Raw genomic sequence first — 27,715 nt, forward strand, 5'->3', positions numbered from 1 at the left:
TGGCACCCCAGATGTTTTGGAACTACATTTCCATTGATGCTCTTGCACTCTGGAGTGTAGTTGAGTATCATGGGATATGTAATTTCAAAACATCTGGGTTGCAAGGTTCGCCATCACTGCATGCCGTTGTTGTAATCTGTATGCACCCGAGGCCACCCTCTTCTGGATATATCCAACTTTATCCTGTGCGGGAAATCAGTGTTCCGTGTGCATTTCCCACACCATGTTCAAAACACACTGGGTATGTGATCTGCTGCGGGTATCAATATAATCCTAATAACACCCCAAACACTGATCGCAAACACAGTGCATTTACCTACACTGGATCGCGTGGTACCGCAGTAATCCGGTGCAGTGCGTTTTTGAAAAGTAGTGCATGCACTACTTCTGGAGAGACCAAGTGTGATTTTAGACCATGAAAATTAAATGGGCTAAAAATGAGTCGTATAGGAATCGCACAGGAACTCAGATAGCGATCCTGTGTGATTCAAATGTAAACCAGCCCACAAGGAGACTGTCAGGAAGATCTTGCCAGCCTGTGCATTCCGTTGACACTGGTTAGTAAATATCTGACTTGGGAACCCTTTCACACTTGTGCGACTTATCCTGCGACTTGGGACTGCAAAGTCTAATGGCAAGTCGAATCCCACAATTTCCAATGAGTACCGTTCATATCTGTACGACTTCAAAGTACTCCCTGCACTTTTTTGGTCTGACTTTGAAGCAACTGGAGGCCCATAGACCTCAAGATTACACAGGCATTGCTTCTTGACGAGCAGCAAAGTAACGTCAAAGTCGTGCGATTTTCAGGTAGTACAAGTGTGAAAGGGGCCTTAGGGCCAGTTCACACCACATGCAGTGCAGTGCTTTTTTTTCTGCATCTAAAAATAATGGAAAATGGGTTATGTGGGTTCCAATAGTATAGTTCATACCAGTGCAGTGCTTTTCAGTTCCAGAAACAAAAAAGGTATAACATGCTGCTTTTTTCTTTCACAGAACTGAAATGCAGTAAAAGCATTAAAAAAAGCACCTAACCCCAGTACAGTGGGGGGAAAAAAGCACCTGGAAACGCATAAAAAAAACGCATGCAGAAAAGCATCCGAAACGGATCTGAATGACCTTTTTGTGGTGTGAAGTGGCCCTAAGGGATGTAAATAAGTAGAAGTAACTTCATCCATATATCAAAATAAGAGGCACTCTGTAGTGACCATATCTGTGATAGGGGGGCAATCCTGTGAATTTGGGGATGAGTTGTTGGCTGCACAAGCTGGATGTTTAAATACCCAGAATTATAGATTGTGGACAATACAGCCAGTTCACCAGGTACCGGATGAATTTCGATCTGTCTATGGGCAGGCTGGTTGTATTGAAGTTGATCTATCAATTGATTTCAGTACAACCAGCCAGTCTCAGGTTTGTTTGTTTTGTTTGTATGATCACTGCCAGTGACTATAGCCATCAGCAGTTATAGTAGTATTCTGATGGCAGCTGTCAGAATACAATAGCGCAGTGGGAGGGATTTCTCCAACACAGTGTTGATGGGGGAATTGAGCGATTTTAATTTCTTCAACCCATGGTTGAACGAAAATTGCTTAATGTATGGCCAGCTTAAGACCTCTTGTTTAGATGAAATTATTTTCACACATTGCATCATCATTATCGTGGTATCCTGCCCAAGTTACATATGTACTCACTGACCCCAATCTCCTGAAGAAGTAAACATTGTTCATGAAACGTGTAGATAAGTCTCTCACCTATACAATGATGTGACACCTGTGCACAATCATTGACCATATATTGTAACTGTGTTTGGATGAGACCTATGTAGAATCATTTTCGGCTTTAAATTAATTTGTGGCAGAAATTATTTGGTGTACCTTAAAAGTGCCAGCAATAAATGGTATATATTGCAAGGTGTTAATATAATGGTACATCCCGATAAGAGGGTGATTCAGGGAAACCACAGATTTAAAATTGGTACTTTACTCTCTGCAAATTACTGTACCAACCTGTATCTGACATTAACTTTACCTGTTGATTGGGTACTGTCTTGCCCACCTGTTACTGACCCTGGCTTGTTCCTGACTTTTCTCACTGGTGTTCTACACTCACCAGTCACTTTATTGGGTTACACCTGTTCAATTGCTTGGTAGCACAAATTTCTAATCAGCCAATCACATGGCAGCAACTCAATGCATTGAGGCATCTAGATATGGTGAAGACGACTTGCTGAAGTTCAAACATCAGAATGGAGAAGAAAGGAGATTTAAGTGACTTTGAACATGGCATGGTTGTTGGTGTCAGACGGACTGCTCTAAGTATTTTCAAGCACAACCATCTCTGGGGTTTACAGAGAATGGCCTTAGATTTTGATGTCTGCATTTGTTTTCTTTTTTTTATACTTTCTTTTCATTATTTTCACCTGGTGATCTGACCAGTAAGTCTGTTGTTTTTCAAAAGAACAAGCTGTGCTGCAGCTGTAGCAGCTTGAGGGAGACAAACCATTTAACATTGACAGGGGATCTTACAATGGTTCACTTTTATTTCTTTATGTAAAACCTTTACCCCCCCCCCCCCCCCCCAAAAAAAAACTGCTGCTGGAACTGCTTATAAAGAGCTGGAGTTTGGCTTCAGTTTGTTAATGTATCTATATCTGCTAGTACTTCTAACACTCTCCACCCCAGATTAACAATTCTGCTGACCAAAGATGTCTCTGCTTCTCCTTCATACAGAGTGGAGGCTCTATAATACAGGAGATGTGTTACTGGACAGATTACCAGGTGGAAACAGAGGGGCAAAAAAGCCTAACAATAGAAAACGAATGCAGCCACCATCCTGATGATTGGTGAGCAGCAATATATTATAGTTTTGGTTTTGGGTTTAATACCCCTTAGCTATTCCTTGTTCGATAGAAAGCTAGAAAATAAAGGTTTTCATTTCCATACACTTTAAATACACGGGTCATTGTCTGGACATCTTGGAGAAGTTCTAATAAGGTGTAATAATGTATTGTATATATGAGGAGTATAATAGGCGAGATGAAGAGAATAAAGCAATTTCCAAATGTTGTAAATTTATTTTGAAACTTCTCTTTTGAGGATATTGTTATACATTATTTTTTGTAACAAAATCTACAAAAACAAACAGATTAAAAAACAAAACAAAAAAAACGTAGGTATCTCTATGCTTATTCTACCTATGGATGAATACATTACCTATCAGCAGTGTCAGTGCCCCCTCTTTCTTCAACAGGAAGCTCATTAGTATTTTCTTTCTGAAATAAATAGTACACCAGTGAAAATACAGTAGAGACTCATTGTCATAGCCTACATTCATTAAACCGTTTGAATTGCATTATCATAGATTTCATTCATGCATACAAATCGTAAACAGAAGAGTCTCATTCATGTTTTTGTGCCCACAGGCGCCATCTTGTGGTATTAAATGGGTACTGCAGAACCGTACACCCTTCCATTGTTCCATACTTGTTAACCACTTCAGTCCCCGAAGATTTGGCTGCTGAATGACCGGGGCATTTTTTGTGAGTCGGCACTGTGTCGCTTTAACTGACAATTGCGCGGTCGTGCAACGTTGCACCCAAACAAAATTGACGTCCTTTTTTCCCCCACAATTAGAGCTTTCTTTTGGTGGTATTTTTCGCTATAAACAAAAAAAAGAGATAATTTTGAAAAAAACACAATGGGGGTTATTTACGAAAGGCAAATACACTTTGCACTACAAGTGTGAATTACAAGTGCAAAGTGCACTTGAAAATGCACTGAAAGTAAAGTCGCTGTAGATCCGAGGGGGACATGCAAGGAAAATAAAAAACATTTTAGCTTGCACATGATTGGATGATAAAATCAGGAGAGCTTCCACTCATTTCAGATCTACCCCTCAGATTTAGAGCGACTGCACTTCCAAGTGCACTTTGCACTTGTAGTGCAAAGTGGATTTGCATTTTTGTAATAACCCCCTTAGTGACACTTTTTGGGGGCCCGTGACACTAATACAATGATCAGTGCTAATAAAATGCAGTCACTGTACTAATGACACTAGCAGGGAAGGGGTTAGATCTTCAGCGACTTTACTTCCAAGTGTACTTTCAGTGCAATTTCATGTGCACTTGCAGTGCAAAGTGGAGTTTCCTTTAGTAAATAACCCCTATAGTGACTACAGCGACTGCACTTTCAGTGCACTTTGCACTTGTAGTTTGCACTTGTAATGCAAAGTGGATTTGCTTTTCGTAATTAACCCCCTTAGTGTCAGATTTGTCCACCGCAATGTCGCAATCCTGCTAAAAATTGCTGATCGCCCCTGTTACTAGCAAAAAAAAAATAATTCAGTAAATACAGCCCATAGTTGGTAGACACTAACATTTTTGTGCAAACCAATCAATATACGCTTATTGGGATTATTTTACCAAAAATATGTAGAAGAATACATATTGGCCTAAACTGATAAAGAAATTAGATTTTATTTTTTATTGGGTGTTTTAATAGCATAAAGTAAAAAATGTGTGTATATATATATATATATATATATATATATATATATATATATATATAATATTTTTTTTTTTTTTTTTTTTTAATTGTTGGTCTTTTTTTGTTTCTAGCGCAAAATATAAAAACCGCAGAGGTGATTAAATACCACCAAAAGAAAGCTCAGCTCTATTTATGGGGAAAAAAAGGCTACCGCGTCGCATGACCACGCAATTGTCAGTTAAAGTAATGCAATGCAAAAAATGGCCTGGACATGAAGGGGGGTAAACCTTCTGCAGTTGAAGTGGTTAATCTTGGGTGACCACAATGCTGTGTGATTTCACTGCAGAACAAAAACTATTATCACCTTGTCAAAGGAAAGAGAAAAACAATGAATCTTCTGGCAGGATCATCAGGTTATAAAGGAGCACTCAGAAAAAAACAGAAACTGCTGTTCTAGTGGCAGAATGCATCATTTCTGCCCAATGGTCCATTTCAAAGAACAGTTTTTAGAGATCGGTGTTACATGTTCGACAAACGACAGAATCCCTCTCATTTGCTATTAGACATGTGCAATTCGTTTTTTAAAGAATTTTGACAAATTTGTTAATTCCGAAATTTTCGAATGCCTGAAATTACGAATTTCGATTTTCCGAATCTTCAAATTTACGAATTTCCAAAATTATGAAATTTCAAATTTACGAAATTACGAATTTTCAAATATTCAAATTTCCAAAATTACGAATTTACGAATTACAAATTTTACGAATTTTCAAATTTCCGAAAATTCTAAATTTCGGAAATGAGAACATTCTAAATTTTGGAAATGAGAATATTCTAAATTTCATAATGTCAAAATTCTAAAATTTGGAAATGTGAAAATTCAAGAATAAAAATGAAAATCTGAAAATTCAAAAGAATGAAGATCTGAAAATTCGAAAACCCGAAAATCTGAAATAACTAATAATAAATATTAAATTATATAGGTATTGGAATTTCCTTTCAAATTTGGCTGTTGGTGAATGTTAAAGAGTGAATTTATCCAAAGTTACAAATTTTATCTGAAATAACAGAAAATTTGAAAGGAAATTCCAATACCTATAATTTTAATAGTTATTATTTCGAATCTTACTGATTTTCTTTCCTTTTATCAGATTTGCAAATTTTTTAATTTCCGAAAATTCGAAAAGTCAAAAATCCGAAAATTTGAAATGCGAAAATCTAAATTTTAGTTTTTCCGAAAAAGCAAAAAAAGAATGGAACGAAAAAAAATAAAAAAATTTTCTCAGTGCACATGTCTACTTGCTATCCCTGCCCCAGAGTTCTAAGTCATTTGATGCTATTCACTTGCCTGAAACCTTTTGAAAATTGCAATTTCTGAGTTTTTCTTTTCATCTGTCAATTTTGGTAAGAAGAAAAAAGACTCCATTGCAACCTGGCTTGGAGAAACCGTATTGTCTGCCGACACAGTGAGCTTCTTACTAAGAGATGAGTTTTGCTGATGGCTTCCAGGTTTCTGATCAGTTCTACTTTTGTTGCTTGTCGGCTGACCGCATGTGAATGCCTTTGAAAGAAGACCATCTGCAAGTTGCTGTTCTTTCTGCCTTCCGATATTTGTGAAAGGCACAGAACAAGAAGAAGTGTCTGCATCACACATATCTGACCATACAGCCTGCTCTGCAACTTGAGTGCATGACTTCCAGGTATCAGCCCTTGGAAATGCATCCATTTGGTCACCATTTGTACATCTTCTGTCCTTCTGTGGTGTAATGGGCCTGGTAATGATTACTGGAAGATAATGGTAGTTTGTCAGTGTGGGATGAATCTGCGCTTGTTCTTCAGAAAGCAATGGCTGTAAGTCCAGCAAGGCAATAAAGAGCTTCTGATGATTTTGTAACTGGAAACTTTCATAAGTCGGAAGAGTGACTTGTGTAAAACCTTGCTGGGTTGAAGATAAGGTGTCCAGCGTTTTCTGGTTTTGGTCACCTAGTGGAGTGTCCTCTGATGTACCAACAGTGGTCACATATTTTTCTACTGGTTTGTTCAACTTACCTTCCACTGGTTGCCCATTTAAATTATTCTGGACCAAACACTGCAAAGTTCCAGCTGCAGAAGAGACAAACATGCGATGTTCATGATTTGTTATGGCTTTATCAGACTGAATTCCCAGACAATCTGCATCTAGAACTGGGTATAAAATAGCTTCTGGGTCCTCAGAGACCTTGCTGGTTGCGTTTATCAAAGTATAAGGGTTTGGGGGAACAGGGTTTAAAGTGGCACAAGTATATTCTGGTACCACCTTATTTCCATGTATTGCAACAGTCAGCGGAACAGAACTTTCACTTGGATCTTGGATGTCCACATTTGAGACCACCCGTCCCGGTGAGCTCCTGTTCATCCTGTACCCAATAAGTTCCATGTCAGAAAAGGATGGTTGAGAAGGAACTGTCTCCACCTTACTGCTTGGTGATAAAAGAGAGAATGGCTTAGGCTGTTTGCTTTTCTGCAATTCTTTGCGAGGGGCATCCATAGCGCTGTCATTATTCCCTGTGTACTGTCCATGGTGAGCGGCAAGATGTCTCTTCAAGGATCTAACACCACAGTAGCTTTTATTGCACCCGAGCTCCTTGCAGACAAATGGTTTAGAATTAAGATGAGTCGACATATGTCCCCTTCTGAAAGAAAAGTGATATTTTTATCTTCACAAGCAAACTGTCATATACAGTATGAAATGTTCCTTTACAGAACACCTTTCACATCTCATGTCTAAGCCCTCGTTCACATTTCCTGCGGCTTTGAAATCGTGCAACTTCATCTGAAATGAAAATGTGACAGCACTGAAAGCTGAAAATTGGTCTGGGTAGAAAGGGGGTGAAAGGGCCCAGTATTGAAGTGGTTAAAGCAATGCTCTGATTTTCTGCTCCGCTTGCATGAATTAGAGCGACTTGTCATGTGATTTGACAGGTCAAACTGCATGACAAGTTGCATCCTATTGCCGGCAATCGCACTGTTCAAATTGGTGTGACGCCGACTTTACTTGAAAAAGTAATTCCTGCGCTACTTATGGCGATTTCGAGTGTGACTTTGGGTGCGACTTGGAAGACATCTGTGCAGTTTCATGCCCAGATGTCTATGCAAGTCGCACTGGAAATCACCAAAACTAGTGCAGGAATTACGTTTTCAAATCATTGCGGCACCGCAAAGTTGGCGTCGCACCAATTTGAACAGTGCGACTGCCAGCAATAGGATGCGACTTGTCATGCAGTTTGAGCTGTCAAATTGCATTAGCAAGTCGCTCCAATGTGAACGAGGGCTAATTCGTGCAAGCGGAGCAGCAAATCAGAGCATTGCTTTAACCACTTCAATACTGGGCACTTTCACCCCTTTCCTACCCAGGCCAATTTTCAGCTTTCAGTGCTGCCGCACGCTGAATGAAAATTGTGCAGTCATGTAACACTGTACACATATGACATTTTTATTATATTTTTGAGACAGATAGAGCTTTTTTTTTTGGTGGTATTTAATCACCACTGGGTTTTTTTATGTATTGCTAAAAAATGGAAAGAGAAAAGTTTAAAAAGATAAAATTTAGCACATAATTATTTTTTCTCCTGATGTGCACTGATAGGCTGCACTGATGGGCATTGATATAATCAGTGCCCTGATTATCAGTGTAAATGATGTGCTGGCAGGCTTGCCGGTTAGGCCTCATGCACACTGGATGTTATAAAAACGGCAGTAGCTTTAACTGTAGAAAGCTGTAGCTGTAGAATGAGTTTTGCAACATTTTTGCAGTAGCGCTTTTCAGTGTTCTTTAGCCTTTTTTTTTTTTTTTTTTTTTTAGCAAAACTATACTCCCACAAAAGCCTATGGCTCAAAAATGCTGAATGCAGCGTTTTTTTCAGTGTTTTTTAAGATTTTATCAGTTAGAGCATTTTTACAACTGAAAAACTCCTCTCAAAACCCACTTATTTTGGTTTTTCCCCAGCTAGAAAATGCCCCTACCAAAAAACCCTGATAACAGCCTGTGTGTGCATGGACACTTAAAGCGGAGTTCCATCCAGAAATGGAAACTCCACTTTAAGGGAAGGTGACCCACTAACATGCCACATTTGGCATGTCATCTTTTTGGGGGGGGGGGGGGGGGGGGGCGGAAATCCTCTTTTTAGAGGGTTTCATCTCTCACTTCCTCCTGGGGCTCCGCAGTTCCGGAAGTCAGTTCACCTTTCCCCCCTCCCTCTCGGCAATCAACTGGGACATGTCACAGGTCCTAGATGAATGCCCGGCCAGTCACAGCATGCCGCGCGTCTCGCACATGCGCAGTGCATGCCCGACTGTGAAACCACGGCCACAGTGACAATGCCGGCACCACAGAGAGGAGGGGGAGAGGTTAAAACAGTAGTAAACTCCGCTTTTGAACTTGTACCTACAGGTAATACTATAACAAGGCTTACCTGTAGGTATAGTAAATATCTCCTAAAACTTGTGGTGTTTAGGAGATATTCGCACCGGATGTATACTGTACTTAATTGACTCCACCATGCAAGTATCTGCTTTATATTTCATATGGTCAGCTATTTGTGAAGGTGCTCCATCCAAAACTGATATGTCAAATTTCTTTAGATGCTGGAGAGTCTGGTCAGTGATATGATTCTCTCCCCTAATCACAGATGTTGCCAATGGCAGTACCATTAGTAAAATAACTTTTCTCATTGGAAGAGGAGGAGGAAGGAGGGGGTAGTTCCCGTCCGACCATCTGCACTGCTGTTCTGCCTGAAGACCCAAAGCTTCTCTGCAGTAAATATTCCTCCAGGATCCAGCTGCCCGCACATGTAGGATATACTTCATTACAGGTAGATAATATCACTAAAGCTGTAGGGAATTCTTTTTTGTTTAGCTAAACTTCAGTTTTAACCTACAGGTTATATTGCCACCTACAAGAGAATTAGACACTAGCAAACACAAAAAACCTACAGGCCAGCCACGTGTAACCCCTGTTACTACCAGCATGCTATTTTTTTTCTAGAGAGAATGGAAGCATCCTGATACATGTTGTGCTCCATCAAAGTGCTTATTGGCTTTAAATCTATTTGGTGAGATTTTGTAAAGAAGTAGCCTGTTACCACCGTGGATCTGACCATGCCTCCCTCTTAAGAAGACACCTATTATTCCAGTAAAAAGTGCACCTGTTTTCAAGGACCCAAGCAAACAATGGTTGGCATCCCTTTCTAGAGCCCTGTTCTTACTGGTGGGTCCTGTCCTTCACCCTATCCAGGCTGTAATTATCCACATCCAATACAAGTCCTGAAAAACCTCTGGTTGCAGGGATCACCCCCGAGTCCTGGTGATGTAAGCTGAGAAATTTCTACATTTGGGATGTACACAACTGACAAGACAGCAGTAAGAAGTTATGCCCAGCTTAGCATCCGATCTACCACACTTGCCACAGTGAAACTTATGGTTCCTTTCTAAAAGTTAAAGTGTTCGGCTTTTTTTTTTCTTTTTAATAACAAACATGTCATACTTACCTGCTCTGTGTAATGGTTTTGCACAGAGCAGCAGTGATCTCCTTCTCAGGTCCCCTGTCGGTGCTCCTGGCTCCTCCCCCTTGACCAATGCACTCAAAAGCAAGCCACTTTCTATGGGGGGGGCAGTGGTGCATGCTCACTTCCAAGCCCTGCTCTATGCGTCCATAAAATACATAAGGGTTGATTTACTAAAGGCAAATCCACTTTACACTACAAGTGCTTGGAAGTGCACTTGGAAATGCAGTCAATGTAGATCTAAGGGGAAGATTGAAATGAGGGGAAGCTCTGCTGATTTCTATCATCCAATCATGTACAATCAAAAATGCTGTTTTTTATTTTCCTAACATTTTACCAGAACAGGGTTTAAAAAGCACCCACATAGAACCCAGTGCCTGAAGATCACTTTCAGAGAATCACAGATGTTGACCATCTTGAGGTTTTGGTAAATTCACCACAGTTCCAATGCTTCAGTTAGTTCATTTTTATTGATTCCTGGCTGACCCAAGTGTCTTCTAACTTTTGGAAAAAAGCCAGAAGGCACTTGGGTCAGCCAGGAATCAATAAAAATGAACTGAAGCATTGGAACTGTGGTGAATTTCCAAAAACTTCAAGATGGGCAATATCTGAATATTTTGAGTACTCTGTTGGAACCTCTTGGCCCGGGAGATCCGTGCTGCCTGCTGACCACATTCCCAGGACCCCACTGAGGCATCGGTTCCCTTTCTGTCCTCGGTAAAGGCCTTGGTCAGGTTACTGGCTGCAAGCTTATATAGCTTGCCTTGCAGTAAGCATGCAATCTGTGTGATGTTGAAACTTTGTAGTGGGGGATTGTCACTATCAACACTTTGCTATACACTTGGTCTATGGATTTTTGTCACGGACAATCTTGTTATTGATGAACAGTCATATCCCTGGTGAACTTTATTTCATATTTATTAATTAATGTATTTAATATTTCACTTATAATATTCTTATGTATATATGCTAGTAATCTAATACCTATAATTAACTATCAATTTGATTATTTGGATTGGTAGATTTATATTATTTATGATTCAGTTTATATTGAAGTCATATTAATCTAAGCATTCACTTTTTAGCACCGCTACATTTTTCTCTATTTATTTTGTGCGTATATCTCACCTTTAGTGGCTGCTTTTAGTTTAATTTTTTTCTTCTTTGTTTCTCTAGTGCGGTATTTTTCTCCTACCTAGTTATTTTGTGTGCTAGTGTCCAATCAGTATAACCTGAAGGACCTGTGTCCCTCAATGCACAAAAACTTAGGCACTGAAATTTTTTTCTCCCCTGTTTACAAATAGGATGAAATCTATTAGAAAATAGACTTCACTGTGACAATAATTTGGTTACAAAAAAAAAAGGGTGACATTTTCGAAAGTGTTAGTTGTGTGGTTAGCACTGAAGAGATCTTCGTCTGACTGCCTGCAAACCACAGCTCTAGAACTAAGGTAAGTAAGCAGCTAGGGAGCTGGGGGCTATCACAATTTACCTTAGGGGGAGAGAGATTTAGAAATAGTTGTAATTGAGAGATGGCTGTACGTTCAATAAGAAATTACAATGTACATTTAATCTATTTGCAGGGCCTCCTATCATTTTAATAAAAAGGCAGCCGATCAGCTCTCTGTGCCTTGATACGTACAGGTGGTCCTGTCGTTTGAAGGCTTTCTTGCAGATGTTGCACACATGTTTTCTCTGCTGACTGTGGCCCATAACATGTTTTCTAAGAGAGCTTGTGCTTTTAAACTGCTTTCCACACATGCTGCAATCCAGCTTTGGGTTTTGAAGACATTCCTGGGCTGGAGCCTTCATGGGTAGACATCTGTTTCTTTCTGGACACAGCAGACCAAGATCTGAACAGGTGAAAAAAAAAGGTGAGGTGAGTCAAATATTTGCATGCTGTATAATCCAGCAGTGGAATATTATTAATTGTTATTCATCACAGAAAACCATGCCATGGGTCCCTTCTGTCTGGTTACTTTGAAGGAAGAACGAGAAGAGCTTTTGTTGAGTTTTTTTTTTTTTTTTGCAAATGTGTCACAGAGAAGAAAAATGATGTGTTGTCCAAACCCCAATCACATGAAATCCTTCATATATCAACTAAGAGGTGACATTTGAAAAATCGCTATTGTCTGCAACACAACAACCCTATTTAAAGCGGTTGTATACCTGCAGAAAAAAAACCCTGTAAGGCAAAGGCATAATGAGCTAGTATGCACCGCATACTAGCTCATTATGAAATACCTTAGAACGAGGCGTCGGTATCTAATCCCGGTCCACCCGAGGGAGCTGACATTTTGTCCCCGGGCGTGTCTTCCGGGTTTGCGGCTCTAGCACTGTGGGTGGCCGGAGCCGCATTGATGTCACTCCTGCAGATGCGCGTGGAAATCTTCTTCCCGGCGTCTGCCGGACCTTCAGCCGGGCATTAACAGCGCATGCACCGATGACGTCAGCGGCTGCATGCAAAGTGAATATCTCCTAAACCTGTGGAGATATTAATTTTACCTACAGGTAGGACTTATTATAGGTAAGAATAAAAAAAAATGGGTATACAACCGCTTTAAAGAGGAAGTAAACCCTGATGGGTTTACTTCCTCTTTGTCTCCCTGCAAAGGTAAAGCATAATGGCCTACTATGCATCGCATAGTAGCCCATTATGTGTCACTTACCTGACACAGGAGCCAGCGATGTCACCGCTGTCCCCTGTAGTCCGGAGTCCTGTAGTCCCTGTAGTCTGGAGTGTCCATCTTCTTCCGGCGCTGTGAGTGGCCAGAGCAACGATGACGTCACTCCCGCGCATGCGCACGGGAGCCGCCACTAACTGCGATAGTAGACAGCTGTCACTGTCTTTTAGTAAATATCTCCTAAACCGTGTAGGTTTAGGAGATATTTCTTGGACCTACAGGTAAGCCTTCATCTAGGCTTACCTGTAGGTCAAAGTGGTTTGTAAGGGTTTACAACCACTTTAAAGACACTTTATTATATGAAAAAATGGTAATACAGCGCTGTCTAAAAAAAACTCAAATATTGACAACGTGCTCAATAAAAAATAGTGAAAATATTGTAAAAATTATTAAAGCTGCAACTTAAATGTGAGATACCCACAATAGTAATAACAATTTTCAAAAAAGCTGCGCTGTAATGATCAACCCAAAATAATTGAATAAATGTGAATACAGAGACAAAGAGGTCAATTAATACACATATATATATATATATAGTGAAATACAAATCATGCAAAAATAATCCATTTTAAATAAATAAAATAAATAAATTCATACACCACTAAGGTTCAAACTTTAGCCCTTAGTGCAAAAATTAGTCCATCTCCAAACAGGAACACTTTTGCTTATAGTCTCCACCGTGATGAACCACACCACACCAGCGAAAAAAGTGTCACCAAGAGGGTGAGAAAAGGATCCTCCACCACCGACAATACTGACGCTTACCAGCCAATTACATCCCTTGTAGGAAGATCAGATATGTCACTCAATCAAGATCTGAACTCTGCTCCTACGTTGGTATATTCCTACGGCCACACCGCTCATTTCCCATCACATAAATAAAAGGAAGGAACCACCCTAGTGTAATATTGGCAAAGGGTTTAATATAAAAATAGAAAATTGCACTTACATAACTCTTATAAAAACTAGCATCAATCGTAAAAACTTCCAGCCGGCCGGCTTCTGTATCGCTGCCCTGTGTGCCTGAGCACTACAATGTGACATGTAGTGGCATCTTCTGACCCAAGAACAGATATTGAACTGTCATTTGGAGTAGTAGCAGCCAGTTCCCTTTGAAGAATGTATAAACAACCTTTAGGTCCAAATATCTGTAATTGTTGACCGGTTAACTCTTGGGCTCGCTCCTTAATCTGACCATGCATCTGTATAATCCGGGCTATGGGCTGGGTGTTTTCTTATATGAGGTTTCAGTTGCATTTGCACTCTGTAAGAGCAATTGCTCCAGAGCTTAGTAAATGAGCAAAAGCTCTGCTGACCTCCATCATCCAATCATGCGCACGTAAAATGCATTTTTTTTTCCTTGCATGTGATTGGTTATTCTTTGCAAAGTGAAGCTTTACCTCATTTACTAAGCTCTTGAGCAACTGCCCTTGCAGAGGGCAACTTCAGTTTGCAAAGTAGACAGTCTATTTGCCTTTAGTAAATCAACCCCTATATCTTATAGCGCCCTTCTGTGTGTCCCCTAAAGCGGTAATAAACCGCCAAAAAAATTAAAAATAATGGGCCCCCTCTGAGGTTTAAGTCATAATGTACTACTATGCACTGCATACTAGAACATTATAATGGACTTACCTGTACACGGAGCCTTCCAGCGTAGCGCTGTCATGGTCTTCCTTCCAGGTTCGCAGGCTCCGGCTGTATGAAAGGCCAGGGCCGCGATGACATCACTACCACAAATGCGCACAGGAGTCACCCGGCTCCAGCACAGAGCTCTGAAGGTCTGGCGCAGTATGTCGTCCCTTCAGAGCGCATGCCAGTGACATCACTGGCTGCATGTTGTGTGAATATCTCCTAAAGAGCGCAACTTTAGGAGATATTCACTGTACCTACAGATAAGCCTGTTTATGGGCTTACCCATAGGCACAAGTTCAAAATTGGAGTTAAATTCCACTTTAAAGCCCAGTACACACGTACTGAAAGTCAGCCGGTTCAGCAGGAACAGGTCAACTTTATGTACATGTGTGCCTGTTCAATGACCACCTTCTGTCGAATGGTTTTGCTGAAAAACTAGTGTTTTATGAGCGCTTGCAGCCAATGGCTGATGGGGAGATCCCCGCATGATCGCTGTTACTCAGCTTTACTGTAGAAGGAACAGACTTCATGTCTCATAGCTTCTTTCTTTTTGTCTGTGTCACCCTGCAGTGAAAGAGACACACTCCATATCCTATAGTTTCTTCTCAGTGTCACCCTACAGTAAAAGTGATAGACTCTAATGCTGCGTACACACGATTGGAAATTTGGTCGGAAGCTCTGATGGTTTTCCCAACGGAATTCCAGCGGGATTTCATTCAAGCTGTCTTGCATACACATGGTCACACCAAATTCTGACCGCCAAGAACGTGTGACGTACAATACGTATGACGGGACTAGAAAAAGGAAGTTCAATACCCAGTAACCAATAGCTTCCATCTCGTAGTTGAATCTGAGCATCCGTGAGTTTTTGCGTGTCGAATTGCATACACACAATCGGAATCTCCGAAAGTTTTTCCGCCGGGGAAATTGAGAATATGCTCTCAAATTTTTGCTGGCGGGAATTCGGCCAGCTAAATTCAGATGGAGCATACACACGGTCGCATTTTTCGATGAAAGGCTCTCATCGGTCTTTTGCTGACCAAAATTCCAATCGTGTGTACATGGCATAAGGGGTTGATTTACTAAAACTGGAGAGTGCAAAACCTGGTGCATCTTTGCCTAGAAACCAATCAGCTTCCAGATCTTTGTCATAGCTTAATTGAACAAACTGAAGTTAGAAGCTGATTGGCTACCATGCACAGCTGCACCAGATTTTTCACTCTCCAGTTTTAGTAAATCAACCCCCTATGTCTCATATCACTGTTCTGTCTGTATCACCTTACAATAGGAGTGACAGGCGCCATGTCTCAGGGCTCGATCACACCTACCGTAGCTATCTGGGATTGCGGGCGAAATCACTGCAATTCTGCCTGTGATTCCAATTGCACTTCAATACTGGCAAAACACAAGTGTGTTTGTGTGCCATTCACTTTTAATGGCATCAAAATGCGGTGTGGTTTTACCGTGATTGTCAAGTGGCAATTGCGGTAAACCGCACTGCGTGAAGCTCGTCTCCCAAAAGTAGCTCCTGCTCCTTTTTTGGGCACTGAGCTTCACGCGATGCAGTTTGCCGCAAATGCAGCATAATAAATTGCCCAACAATTGCAGCAAAACAGCAGGTGTTTAGGTGTCGATACACATGAATGCCAGACAAATGCAAATGCTGCATTTTGCCAGCAATGCAGTGCGAATTGGAATTGCAGCGTTTCTGTCTGCGATCCCAAATACTGAATGGGGCCTCATAGTGTCCTTCTGTTTGTGGCCCCTTGTTATGTGAAAGACCAACCTCTATGGGGCTGATTTACTAAAGGCAAATAACACTGTGCCCTTTGTAAAGTGCAGTTGCTAAATGAGCAGAAGCTCTGCTGACTTCCATCATCCAATCATGTGCAAGCAAAAATGCTTTTTTTTTCTGTGCACATGATTGGGTATGCTTTGCGGAGAGAGCTGTAGAAACCGTTTTCTCCGTTAGTAATCAATACTCAGAAATCTCACACTCTGCATATTTGTGAGCCCTCTGTCACTTGCCAAATACAGCATTCTATTCCTAGCCACAATCCTGGTAAAAATGTATAATAAGGGTCCTTTCACACGGGGCGGATCAGTGGTGATCCGCCCCGTGGATATCCGCTTGCTCAGCGGGGATCGCCGGAGCGATCTCCGCTGAGCAGGAAGATGACAGGTCCATCTCTTCACACTGCGCAGGGACGGACGCAGTGTCCGTCGTCACCCGATCTGATCCGATGACGGATGGAAAAATAGCTTCCATAGACCTCTATGGAGCATCCGTTCGGGTCCGCCTGAAAAACTGACAGGCAGATCTGAACGACCGTTTTCGTACGATATTCAGATCGTGTGTACGGGGCATTAGAAGCTGATTGGTTACTATGCACAGCTGCACCAGTTTTAGTAAATACCCCACCATATCGCTCAGCTTTCTCCTGTCTGTGTTGCCGTACAGTGGGAGGAACAAAACAGAAGTAAGACGGACATGCTACATCTACATCACAGATTTATGACCAATTTTCCACGTACCTGTGCCCCACTTATTTTTCATAGAAGAAAGTGTATCATAATATAGAAAATGCTCTTGGGTCCCCAAAGGCAGTTTTACATTCTGTTCTGGGATGTCAGGCTGTGTGGGGTTTGGGGAGAACTCCCAGTTGTTGTGCCCAAGACTGACAATGGGGTCTTCGGAGGGCAGTTGATGGTCACCACTCCAGTTGTACAGACTCATCTTTCTGTGTTCACTCCAAATCCTGGAATAAGACATATGACAGTCAAGCAATAAAGAGGTTAATAAGGTAATGCAGACAAAATAGCTGTGAGCTATATTGCAGCTGTGCACAAACTAATACACAATCAGATGCACCAAGAGATCTGTAAATTCCTTAGTATCTTAAAAAAAGGCCAACAAAATCTGATATTTAGGTTACTGATGGACCATGAATGGTAGATGAAACCACTGGGGTTTATTTACTAAACCTAGAGAGGGCAAATATAGTCACAATTCTGCAGAGGAACCAATCAGCTTCTAACCCCAGCTTGTTTAATTAAGCATTAGCAATAAAACCTGGAAGCTGATTGGTTTCTCTGCAGAATTGTGACTAATTGTGCCTTCTCCGCTTTAGTAAATAAACCCCTCTGTCTTCTTATATCTTTTGCAGACTTCGGCAATGAGATCTTCCCATCTATCCACCATTGTGACTCACAAGCTGCAAGTTAATATAGATGACAAACACATCATGTACAATGGCTGTGGAAGGTAGTTTAACCACTTGCCTACCAGGCGCTTATACCCCCTTCCTGCCCAGGCCATTTTTCAGCTTTCAGCACTGTCGCACTTTGAATGACAATTGCGCGGTCATGCTACACTGTACCCAAACAAATGTTTTATCATTTTCTTCACACAAATAGAGCTTTCTTTTGGTGGTATTTAATCACTGCTGGGTTTTTTTTATTTTTTACAAAAAAAAGACCAAAAATTTTGAAAAAAAATGATTTTTACTTTTTTTTCTGTCAGTAAAGTAATGTTTCGCCTTCACTGATGTGCGTTGGTGAGGCAGCACTGATAGGCTGAACTAGTGGGTATTGATGAGGTGGCACTTATGGGCACTGATGAGGTGGCACTAATATGCCGCACTTATGGGCACTGATAGGCGGCACTGTTGGGCACTAATAGGCGACACTGGTGGGCATTTATCGACAGCAGTGATAGGCATTGATGGGCAGCACTGACTGGCATCGCTAATGGGCACTGATTGGTGGCACTTGTGGGCAGTGGTGGGCACTGATTGCTTCCACTGGTGGGCAATGTATGCTGGCATTGGTGGGCACTGTTTTGTGACACTGTATTAATTTATTGTAATCAGGGCACTGATGATCAGTGCCCTGATCATATCCCTAGATGTCCCCCTTTGAGAAGATGCTGCTGATCGGCTCTCCTCCCCTCACACTCTGTCAGTGAGAGGGGAGGAGAGACAATTACCGGCATCTCCTTGTTTACATGTGACCAGCTGTGATTGGACACAGCCGATCACATGGTTAAAGAGCCGTGGATCTTTACAGAGATCAGGGTCGTGCCGTGTCCTAGCAACACAAAGTGGCCACAATCGCTGTGCAGTGCGCCCACAAGAACGGCTGTTCTAGGACAGCTTCCCAGAACGAGAACTGCACTACCCTGCTGTCATTTGATGGCGGGCAGCAAGCAGTTAAGCTGAAATATTATAAAATGTGTGTCAGACTTCCACTTACCAGACCAGTGAGTCTGCTTGGGCAGAGGGTGGTCTCCTGTACGTGTCCGACTCACAACCCCTGGTAGAGTAGACAGGAGGCTGGGAGTGCGGAGTGGTATGAGAGCCTATGAAGAGGGTCCAGGAGCTGGAAGTAGGATGAACCCCAGGCAGGATTCGGCAACAGTCGGGCAGCAACGGTACAATAGGAACAGGCAGAAGCGAGGTCAGAAAAGGCCGAGGTCAGGTGCAGGTGGAGATCAGGGGTGTCCAAAGAGCAAGCCGGGTCGTCAGAAGATCGGAGATTTACAGGAATGCAGATACAAGCAACGGAGCAGGGAACGGAGGAGCTGATGATCAGGCAGCACTTGAATGTAGTATGCGGCAGACCTAAATAGACCGATTGGCGCCAAACACCGCGCACGTGCACGCACCAACGCGCACAAGCGCCCGCGTGCACACCAGGAGTGCACACAAAAGAGCGCATCGGCGCTAACAGGAGCGTGCACAGGTGTATATCGGCGTGCACCAGCGCCCGCAGGGGTGCGCACCCCATCGCTCACAGGAACACGTGCGCCAGCACACACCATCGCACATCGACGCGCACCAGCACAGCCAGCACCGCGACCAACCAGGTAACTTCTCTGACAGTGCCCCCTCCTTAAGGGCAGACTCCGGCTGCCCAATTGGGCCAATCTGGAAGCATGTCGGTTCTTGAAAGCCCGTAAAAGTTCCTGAGCATGCAAGTTGCTCTCGGGCTCCCAGGCGTTGTCCTCAGGGCCATACCTTTCCATTTAATGAGGTATTAAATTGCGTTACCCTTCTTTCTGCAATCAAGAATTGCTTCGACTTCGAACTCCTCTTCGTTGTCCATTATGACAGGTTCAGGTGGGCCGGTAGTGTGGCCAGCAAAGGGGTATGGGGTAACCGGTTTCAGTAGGGTCACGTGAAAGACCGGGTGCACTTTTTAAGAGAGTCAGGTAGATCAAGTTCATAGGTGACGTCATTTATTTTTCTCTTCACTGTGAAGGGACCCATGAATTTAGGGCCTAATTTCCTAGAGGGACAGGCCATTTTCAGGTTAAATGTGGACAACCACACTTGGTTGTCGGGCTCCGGGATAAGTTCTCCACGTCTCTTTTTATCATACATATTTTTTATAGTTGTTTTATACAATAATAATAGGGCCCTAGGCGGTACCTCAAAAATTATGTTTTATGAGCTAGACCCGTGACTTTGTGGGGATCCTCTAAACCCTCTCTGCTAGACAAGATCAATGACCCAGCCACAGAATCCCCACCAGTAGTGAGAGTACACTAGTATGTCTTATCAAGCTACAAAATCTAATTGAGGCTACCAAGATTGTGTACAGTATTCCCCTATCTAGGGTGCATGTACAGTAGGTGCTAAGAATAGAATAAAATAAACATAAAAATATCCATAAACATAAAAATAACGGTAAACAGGGGAAAATCCCTTCCGTGCTCTACATGCACCCTATTATTATAAATCAATACTTAATATTGGAATGGATTAGATCAATGAGATGTGGTACATAATTATAAACACAGATGAAAAATCTAAAACACAAAAGGTCTGAATTCCTGTGTGAATCTAATCATAAATGTGAAAATCCTCAGTCAAGGTGTTTCATTAAACCCACAGTGTATATGTCCAGAAAAAGAGGACAGGAAAATATCAATAATACCTACAATATGGCACTAAAGTCCAAATAGTGTCCAAAAAGTGCAAAAAAGCAAAAAGTTTAACCACTTGCCGACCGCCGCACGCCGATGTACGTCGGCAGAATGGCACGGGCAGGCATAAGCACATACATGTACGTCCTTTGCCTCCCGCGGGTCGGGGGCCCGATCGGGCCCCCGCCCGGTGCCTGCGGCGGTCGGTTTTCGTTCGGGAGCGATCCCGGACGAGGGGACGGCCATTCATTCATGGCCACCCCCTCGCGATCGCTCCCGACGAATGGAAATCCCCGGTGACATCACTTCCTCTCCTGTAATGTAAACACAGGAGAGGAAGTGATGTATTCTCTCCTCCGTGTCGGTATTTTTCGTTCCGACACGGAGGAGAGCGGATCAGTGAGTTGCACCAACACATCCCACACACAGTAGAACATGCCAGGCACACTCACACCCCCCCTTTACCCCCCGATCACCCCCCCAATTACCCCTGCCCCCCAGTCACAGTGACACCAATGTCATTTTTTTTTTTTTTTTTTTTTTTTTTGCATTGGTGTCATTTGTGACTGTAATAACTGTTAGGGCAGTTAGGGTTAGCCCCCTTTAGTTCTAATGTACCCCCCTAACCCCCCCAATAAAGGTTTAACCCCGTGATCACCCCCCGTCGCCAGTGTCACTAAGGCTGGGTTCACATTGCAGCGGTTTATGAGAACGAATGTGATTCGCACCGCACTGCAGTGCAAATCACATCCGATCTCTGTGCGATTCGAGTTCAGCCATTCGCCGCACCCGCCGCAAATTCGCACGGGACCCTTTTTTGGCCCGCAGCAGAATCGGATCGCATGGGTGTTCACACCATGCGATCCGAGTTTGCAGATCGCACTGCGATATGCGAACTGATCTGGGGGTGTCAGTAACATTTCACTGACACTCCCAGCAGTTCGCATAGGGCAGTGTGAACTGCCGCCGGGAGGCATGCGATGCGGGAACCCGCCGCGGATTCGCGGCGTTTCCGCATCGCTCCAGTGTGAACCCAGCCTAATAAGCGATCATTTTTCTGATCGCCGTATTAGTGTCACAGGTGACGCTAGTTAGGCAGGTAGGTATTTAGGTTCGCCGCAGCTTTTTATAGCGCTAGGGACCCCCATATACTACCGCATAAAGCCCCCTGATTGCCCCCTAGTTAACCCTTTCACCAGTGATCACCATATAACTGTTACAGGTGACGCTGGTTGGTTAGTTATTTTTTTATAGTTTCAGGGCACCCGCCATTTATTACCTAATAAAGGTTTAACCCCCTGATCACCCGGCAGGTGTCATTTGTGACTAATAACTGTTAGGGCAGTTAGGGTTAGCCCCCTTTAGTTCTAAGGTACCCCCCTAACCCCCCCAATAAAGGTTTAACCCCGTGATCACCCCCCGTCGCCAGTGTCACTAAGGCTGGGTTCACATTGCAGCGGTTTATGAGAACGGATGTGATTCGCACCGCACTGCAGTGCAAATCACATCCGATCTCTGTGCGATTCGAGTTCAGCTATACAGATAGTATGGCTGAATTCGTGTCGCACCCGCCGCACCCGCCGCAAACTCGCACGGGACCCTTTTTTTGGTCCGCAGCAGAATCGGATCGCATGGGTGTTCACACCATGCGATCCAAGTTTGCAGATCGCACTGCGATATGCGAACTGATCTGGGGGTGTCATTAACATTTCACTGACACTCCCAGCAGTTCGCATAGGGCAGTGTGAACTGCCGCCGGGAGGCATGCGATGCGGGAACCCGCCGCGGATTCGCGGCGTTTCCGCATCGCTCCAGTGTGAACCCAGCCTAATAAGCGATCATTTTTCTGATCGCCGTATTAGTGTCACAGGTGACGCTAGTTAGGCAGGTAGGTATTTAGGTTCGCCGCAGCTTTTTATAGCGCTAGGGACCCCCATATACTACCGCATAAAGCCCCCTGATTGCCCCCTAGTTAACCCTTTCACCAGTGATCACCATATAACTGTTACAGGTGACGCTGGTTGGTTAGTTATTTTTTTATAGTTTCAGGGCACCCGCCATTTATTACCTAGTCTCACTAGTGTACCCCTAAATTTAGGGGTGTCTACTTTCTAAAATGGGGTCATTTGGGGGGGGGGGGGGTTTGTGCCATCTTGGCATTTTATGGCCTTCAAAACTGTAACGCCCTTAGAAAGCCTGAAGGCGGTGCTTGGTTTTTGGGGCCCCGTACGCGGCTAGGCTCCCAAAAAGTCCCACATATGTGGTATCCCCGTACTCAGGAGAAGCAGCAGAATTTATTTTGGGGTGTCATTTCACATATACCCATGGCATGCGTGAGCAATATATCATTTAGTGACAACTTTGTGAAAAAAAAAAAAAGTTTGTAATTTTCCCGCAACTTGTGGCAAAATATAAAATATTCCATGGACTCAACATGCCTCTCAGCAAATAGCTTGGGGTGTCTACTTTCTAAAATGGGGTCATTTGTGGGGGTTTTGTGCCATCTTGGCATTTTATGGCCTTCAAAACTGTAATAGGTAGTGAGAAGTGAACTCAAAAAATTACGCCCTTAGAAAGCCTGAAGGCGGTGCTTGGTTTTCGGGGCCCCGTACGCGGCTAGGCTCCCAAAAAGTCCCACATATGTGGTATCCCCGTACTCAGGAGAAGCAGCAGAATTTATTTTGGGGTGTCATTTCACATATGCCCATGGCATGCATGAGCAATATATCATTTAGTGACAACTTTGTGAAAAAAAAAAAAAGTTTGTAATTTTCCCGCAACTTGTGGCAAAATATAAAATATTCCATGGACTCAACATGCCTCTCAGCAAATAGCTTGGGGTGTCTACTTTCTAAAATGGGGTCATTTGTGGGGGTTTTGTGCCATCTTGGCATTTTATGGCCTTCAAAACTGTAATAGGTAGTGAGGCGTGAAATCAAAAATTTACGCCCTTAGAAAGCCTGAAGGCGGTGCTTGGTTTTCGGGGCCCTGTACGCGGCTAGGCTCCCAAAAAGTCCCACATATGTGGTATCCCCGTACTCAGGAGAAGCAGCAGAATTTATTTTGGGGTGTCATTTCACATACGCCCATAGCATGTGTGAGCAATATATCATTTAGTGACAACTTTGTGTAAAAAAAAAAAAAAAATTTTTTTTTTGTCATTATTCAATCGCTTGAGGCAAAAAAATAAAATATTCAATGGGCTCAACATGCCTCTTATCAATTTCCTTAGGGGGTCTACTTTCCAAAATGGGGTCATTTGGGGGGGTTTTGTACTGCCCTGTCATTTTAGCACCTCAAGAAATGAGATAGGCAGTCGTAAACTAAAAGCTGCGTAAATTCCAGAAAACGTACCTTAGTTTGTAGATGTGACAACTTTTGCGCAAACCAATAAATATACAATTATTGACTTTTTTTTTACCAAAGACATGTGGCTGAATACATTTTGGCCTAAATGTATGACTAAAATTGAGTTTATTGGATTTTTCTAATAACAAAAAGTAGAAAATATCATTTTCTTTCAAAATTTGCGGTCTTTTTACGTTTATATCGCAAAAAATAAAAATCGCAGAGGCAATCAAATACCATCAAAAGAAAGCTCTATTTGTGGGAAGAAAAGGACGCAAATTTTGTTTGGGTACAACATTGCATGACCGCGCAATTACCAGTTAAAGCAGCGCAGTGCCAAAGTGTAAAAAGACCTCTGGTCATTTACCAGCAAAATGGTCCGGTCTGAAAGTGGTTAAAGTGCAAAAAATACGTGCAAAAATACAAAAATTTTGCAAAAAAAATGTGCAAAGGCTCTCAGGTACAATACTCAATGTACTTAAAGTGCAATGTGCAAATTATGCAAAATACAAATATCGAGATAATTATAAAGTGCACAGTCAGTTAATGACAAATCTTCAGACGAATCAAAAAAGAAGTGACTTTGGTGCTCATTCAAACAGATCCAGTGACTTCCGTACGCTGAATTTCTCCACCTTCTTTCACTATTTTATGTCTCAGATGGTTTTCCCTTTTGAGATCTTTGCTTGGTACTGAGCCATTGGTCTCCATTCTTCTGCTGTCTGCTCAGATAGCTGTAGCGCTCTCAGTCACAGTGGCGCAGTACAATCCTCAGAGTACGGTGATAAATCAGTCTCTGTCCCAGGCAGTATGCCTGGGACAGAGACTGACTTATGCCAAGATCACCGCACTCTGAGGATTGTACTGCGCCACTGTGACTGAGAGCGCTACAGCTATCTGAGCAGACAGCAGAAGAATGGAGACCAATGGCTCAGTACCAAGCAAAGATCTCAAAAGGGGAACCATCTGAGACATAAAATAGTGAAAGAAGGTGGAGAAATTCAGCGTAAAGCGGCTGGAGACCGACATACTACATGCACGTGACCCCCCAGGGGGACAAAGTTTTGGTGAGTGGGGACCCAAAAGAGGACGAGCACTGAAGTCACTGGATCGGTTTGAATGAGCACCAGTCACTTCTTTTTTGATTCATCTGAAGAGCTGTCATTAACTGACTGTGCACTTTATAATTATCTCGATATTTGTATTTTGCACATTGCACTTTAAGTACATTGAGTATTGTACCTGAGAGCCTTTGCACATTTTTTTTGCACAATTTTAGTATTTTTTCACTTATTTTTTGCCCTTCTTTACATTTTTTGCACTTTTTGGACACTATTTGGACTTTAGTGCGATATTGGAGGTATCATTGATATTTTCCTTATATATATATATATATATATATATATATCTCTTTAAGGGATAGCGCCTCCCACTCACTATTTATACTACCCCCTTCTCAATAGAGTATGCTTAATAATACTCATATTCACTAAATAATCACTGTGCCCCCATATTGTCCAAAATATATACACAAGACATTAATTTCTAATTGCAAAAAATATAGCGTCCTTATTGTGCGATATTTTAATTCGATTGCTCCAACTGTGCCGTCTTAATCACTGATCATCTTCTAATCAAAAGTCCACTTGTGTCAACTAAAATAACCAAAACTGTGCCACCGTCACCAAGCTGAATGGCCACTCACCAGATGTCCCCAATCAGTAAGCCTTCGGTTCATTCAACGGATAACCAATCCACAACGCATTCCTCCCGTTAGCAATTCCTCAACGTCCATATATTCATACAAAATTAAATGGAACCAATATAGTGTAAAATCGTTTTAACTTTAATGGAAGAATCAATAAAAAAGCGTATTGCACTCACATTTCAATGTGTCTATTGGCCGACACCAAGCCTTTCCAGCAATGAGAAAACCATTCTAAAATCAGGAAAGCCACTGATGTTCTGCAGGTGGTGTTAGTTTCCCTCCACTGGGCTGACCTGTTCCTGGCTTGTATTCAAGGACCGTATGTCTCCCACAACTTCTACGCGTTTCGCATTTGAGCGTCGTCAGCGTAGGAGTTACAGTTCGGTAATGGGGGCAATAAGTGCAGAAAAGCCTCTCATGAACTTCCGGTAAAAGTTAGAGAAGCCACTGAAGCCCTGTACACCCTTCTTATCGACAGGTGCAGGCCAGTCCAGGATGGCAGACACCTTTTGGGGGTCCATTTTGATGCCCTCGACCGATATGACCCCTGGGAGTCCGAGAGCAACTTGCATGCTCAGGAACTTTTACGGGCTTTCAAGAACCGCCATGCTTTCCGATTGGCCCAATTGGGCAGCCGGAGTCTGCCCTTAAGGAGGGGGCACTGTCAGAGAAGTTACCTGGTTGGTCGCAGTGCTGGCCGTGCTGGTGTGCATCGCTATGTGTTCCTGTGCGCACCCCTGCGGGCGCTTGTGCGCACCGATGTGCACCTGTGCGTGCTCCTGTTAGCGCCGGTGCGCTCTGTTGTGTGCACTCCTGGTGGCAATGGTGTGCGCACTGGTGCTTGGGCGTGCACAGTGTTTGGCGCCAATCAGCCTATTTAGGTCTGCCGCATACTCCATTCAAGTGCTGCCTGATTATCAGCTCCTCCGTTCCCTGCTCCATTGCCTGTATTTGCATTCCTGTATCTCTGATCTCCTGATGACCCGGCTTGCTCTTTGGACACCCCTGATCTCCGCCTGCACCTGACCTCTGCCTCTTCTGACCTCGCTCCTGCCTGTTCCTATTGTACTGTTGCTGCCCGCCTGTTGCCGAATCCTGCCTGTACCTGGACCCGCCTGCTCAGCTCCTGCTCCGCACCCGATTGTCTGTGTTTCAGCCTACTCACCTGCTTCTTTGGGGTTCATCCTACTTCCAGCTCCTGGACCCTCTTCATAGGCTCTGATACCACTCCGCACTCCCAGCCTCCTGTCTACTCTACTAGGGGTTGTGAGTCGGACACGTCAGGAGACCACCCTCTGCCCAAGCGGACTCACTGGTCTGGTAAGTGGAAGTCTGACAGTAGGCTGCCTGATACTGTCAGATTTCCACTTACCAGACCAGTGAGTCCGCTTGGGCAGAGGGTGGTGTCCCGTACGTGTCCAACTCACGAGTACGAGTAGCCTGCACAGAGTCCTGACCTCAACCCGATAGAACACCTTTGGATGACTTAGTGGAGACTGCGAGCCAGGCCTTCTTGTCCACATCAGAACCTGACCTCACAAATATGCTTCTAGAAGAATGGTCAAACATTCTCATAGACACACTCCTAAACCTTGTGGACAGCCTTCACAGAAGAGCTGAAGCAGTTTTTTTGATTGCTGCAAAGGGTGGGCCAACTCAATATTAAACCCGACGGACTAAGACTGGGATGCCATTAAATTTCATATGCGTGTAAAGTCAGGCGTACATTTGACAATATAGTAGACCTCCATCATAACAAAACAGCTTATTTTTTAATACTTCAAGCGGAATAAAGGAAAAATACTATGGTTGCCCTATGTTAAAATAAAGGGGAGTTTGGGGTTAGGATGGGAAGATAGGGTAGATATCTCTTTAAGAGCACTGTAGATGTTTGCAGTTCCTTAAACAAGATCTTGAGCATTCTGTGAATATGTAAGAACAAACAAGCAGACAAGGGCGCCAGCATCCAAGTGTAGAAGGTAATAGGACTGCAGATAAGAAAGGATTTTTTTTTCATGAATCCTTCTTTAAAAAACAAAATGGTTTCACTTGCCTACTTTTATATGAAACTTGATTATATTACTATATTGCTAATAATTATTTCTTTACTTCTGAATTTATTGCACTGTAATACTACAATTACATAATACAATTTTTATTCAGTAAAGAAAGGGATTGAACTGCATTTACAGGATGGAGGGCGGTAAGCAGCATGTAACCCAACGCAGAGTGGAGCCGCTCTGGGGAGCCATTTGATGTTGCATAGATCATCAGGGATGCGGCTGGAAGCCGTTATCCACCTTGGAACACAAGCTGGCGGTGGTGAGATGTCAGTGTTTTCAGGATGTCTCCTCTGGCTGCACTGGGTTCGGCTGGAATCAGATGGG

The 27,715-nt window shown here is 43.0% G+C and overlaps 2 protein-coding genes across 2 annotated transcripts in view; both read right to left on the minus strand.

Annotated features, from left to right (window-relative positions):
- LOC143982274 (zinc finger protein 541-like) overlaps positions 1 to 3,274 on the minus strand; it is a 61,717-nt gene extending 58,443 nt beyond the window's left edge. Inside the window, exon 1 of the mRNA XM_077480855.1 lies at positions 3,216 to 3,274. The gene's annotated coding sequence lies outside the window, so the exon portion shown is untranslated. The remainder of the gene's footprint in view (positions 1 to 3,215) is intronic.
- Positions 3,275 to 5,823: 2,549 nt separating this feature from the next.
- LOC143987685 (uncharacterized) overlaps positions 5,824 to 27,715 on the minus strand; it is a 35,308-nt gene continuing 13,416 nt past the window's right edge. The window contains exons 2-4 of the mRNA XM_077486601.1: positions 16,879 to 17,102; positions 11,670 to 11,880; positions 5,824 to 7,159 (exon numbers count right to left, since the gene is read on the minus strand). Of these exons, the coding sequence (XP_077342727.1) occupies positions 5,824 to 7,159; positions 11,670 to 11,880; positions 16,879 to 17,080 (1,749 nt within the window). The 5' untranslated portion in view covers positions 17,081 to 17,102. The remainder of the gene's footprint in view (positions 7,160 to 11,669; positions 11,881 to 16,878; positions 17,103 to 27,715) is intronic.

Source organism: Lithobates pipiens, unplaced genomic scaffold (assembly GCF_037356315.1).
Source record: "Lithobates pipiens isolate NorthernLeopardFrog02 unplaced genomic scaffold, aLitPip1_a1.2 Scaffold_1, whole genome shotgun sequence".
Taxonomy (NCBI): Eukaryota; Metazoa; Chordata; class Amphibia; order Anura; family Ranidae; genus Lithobates; species Lithobates pipiens.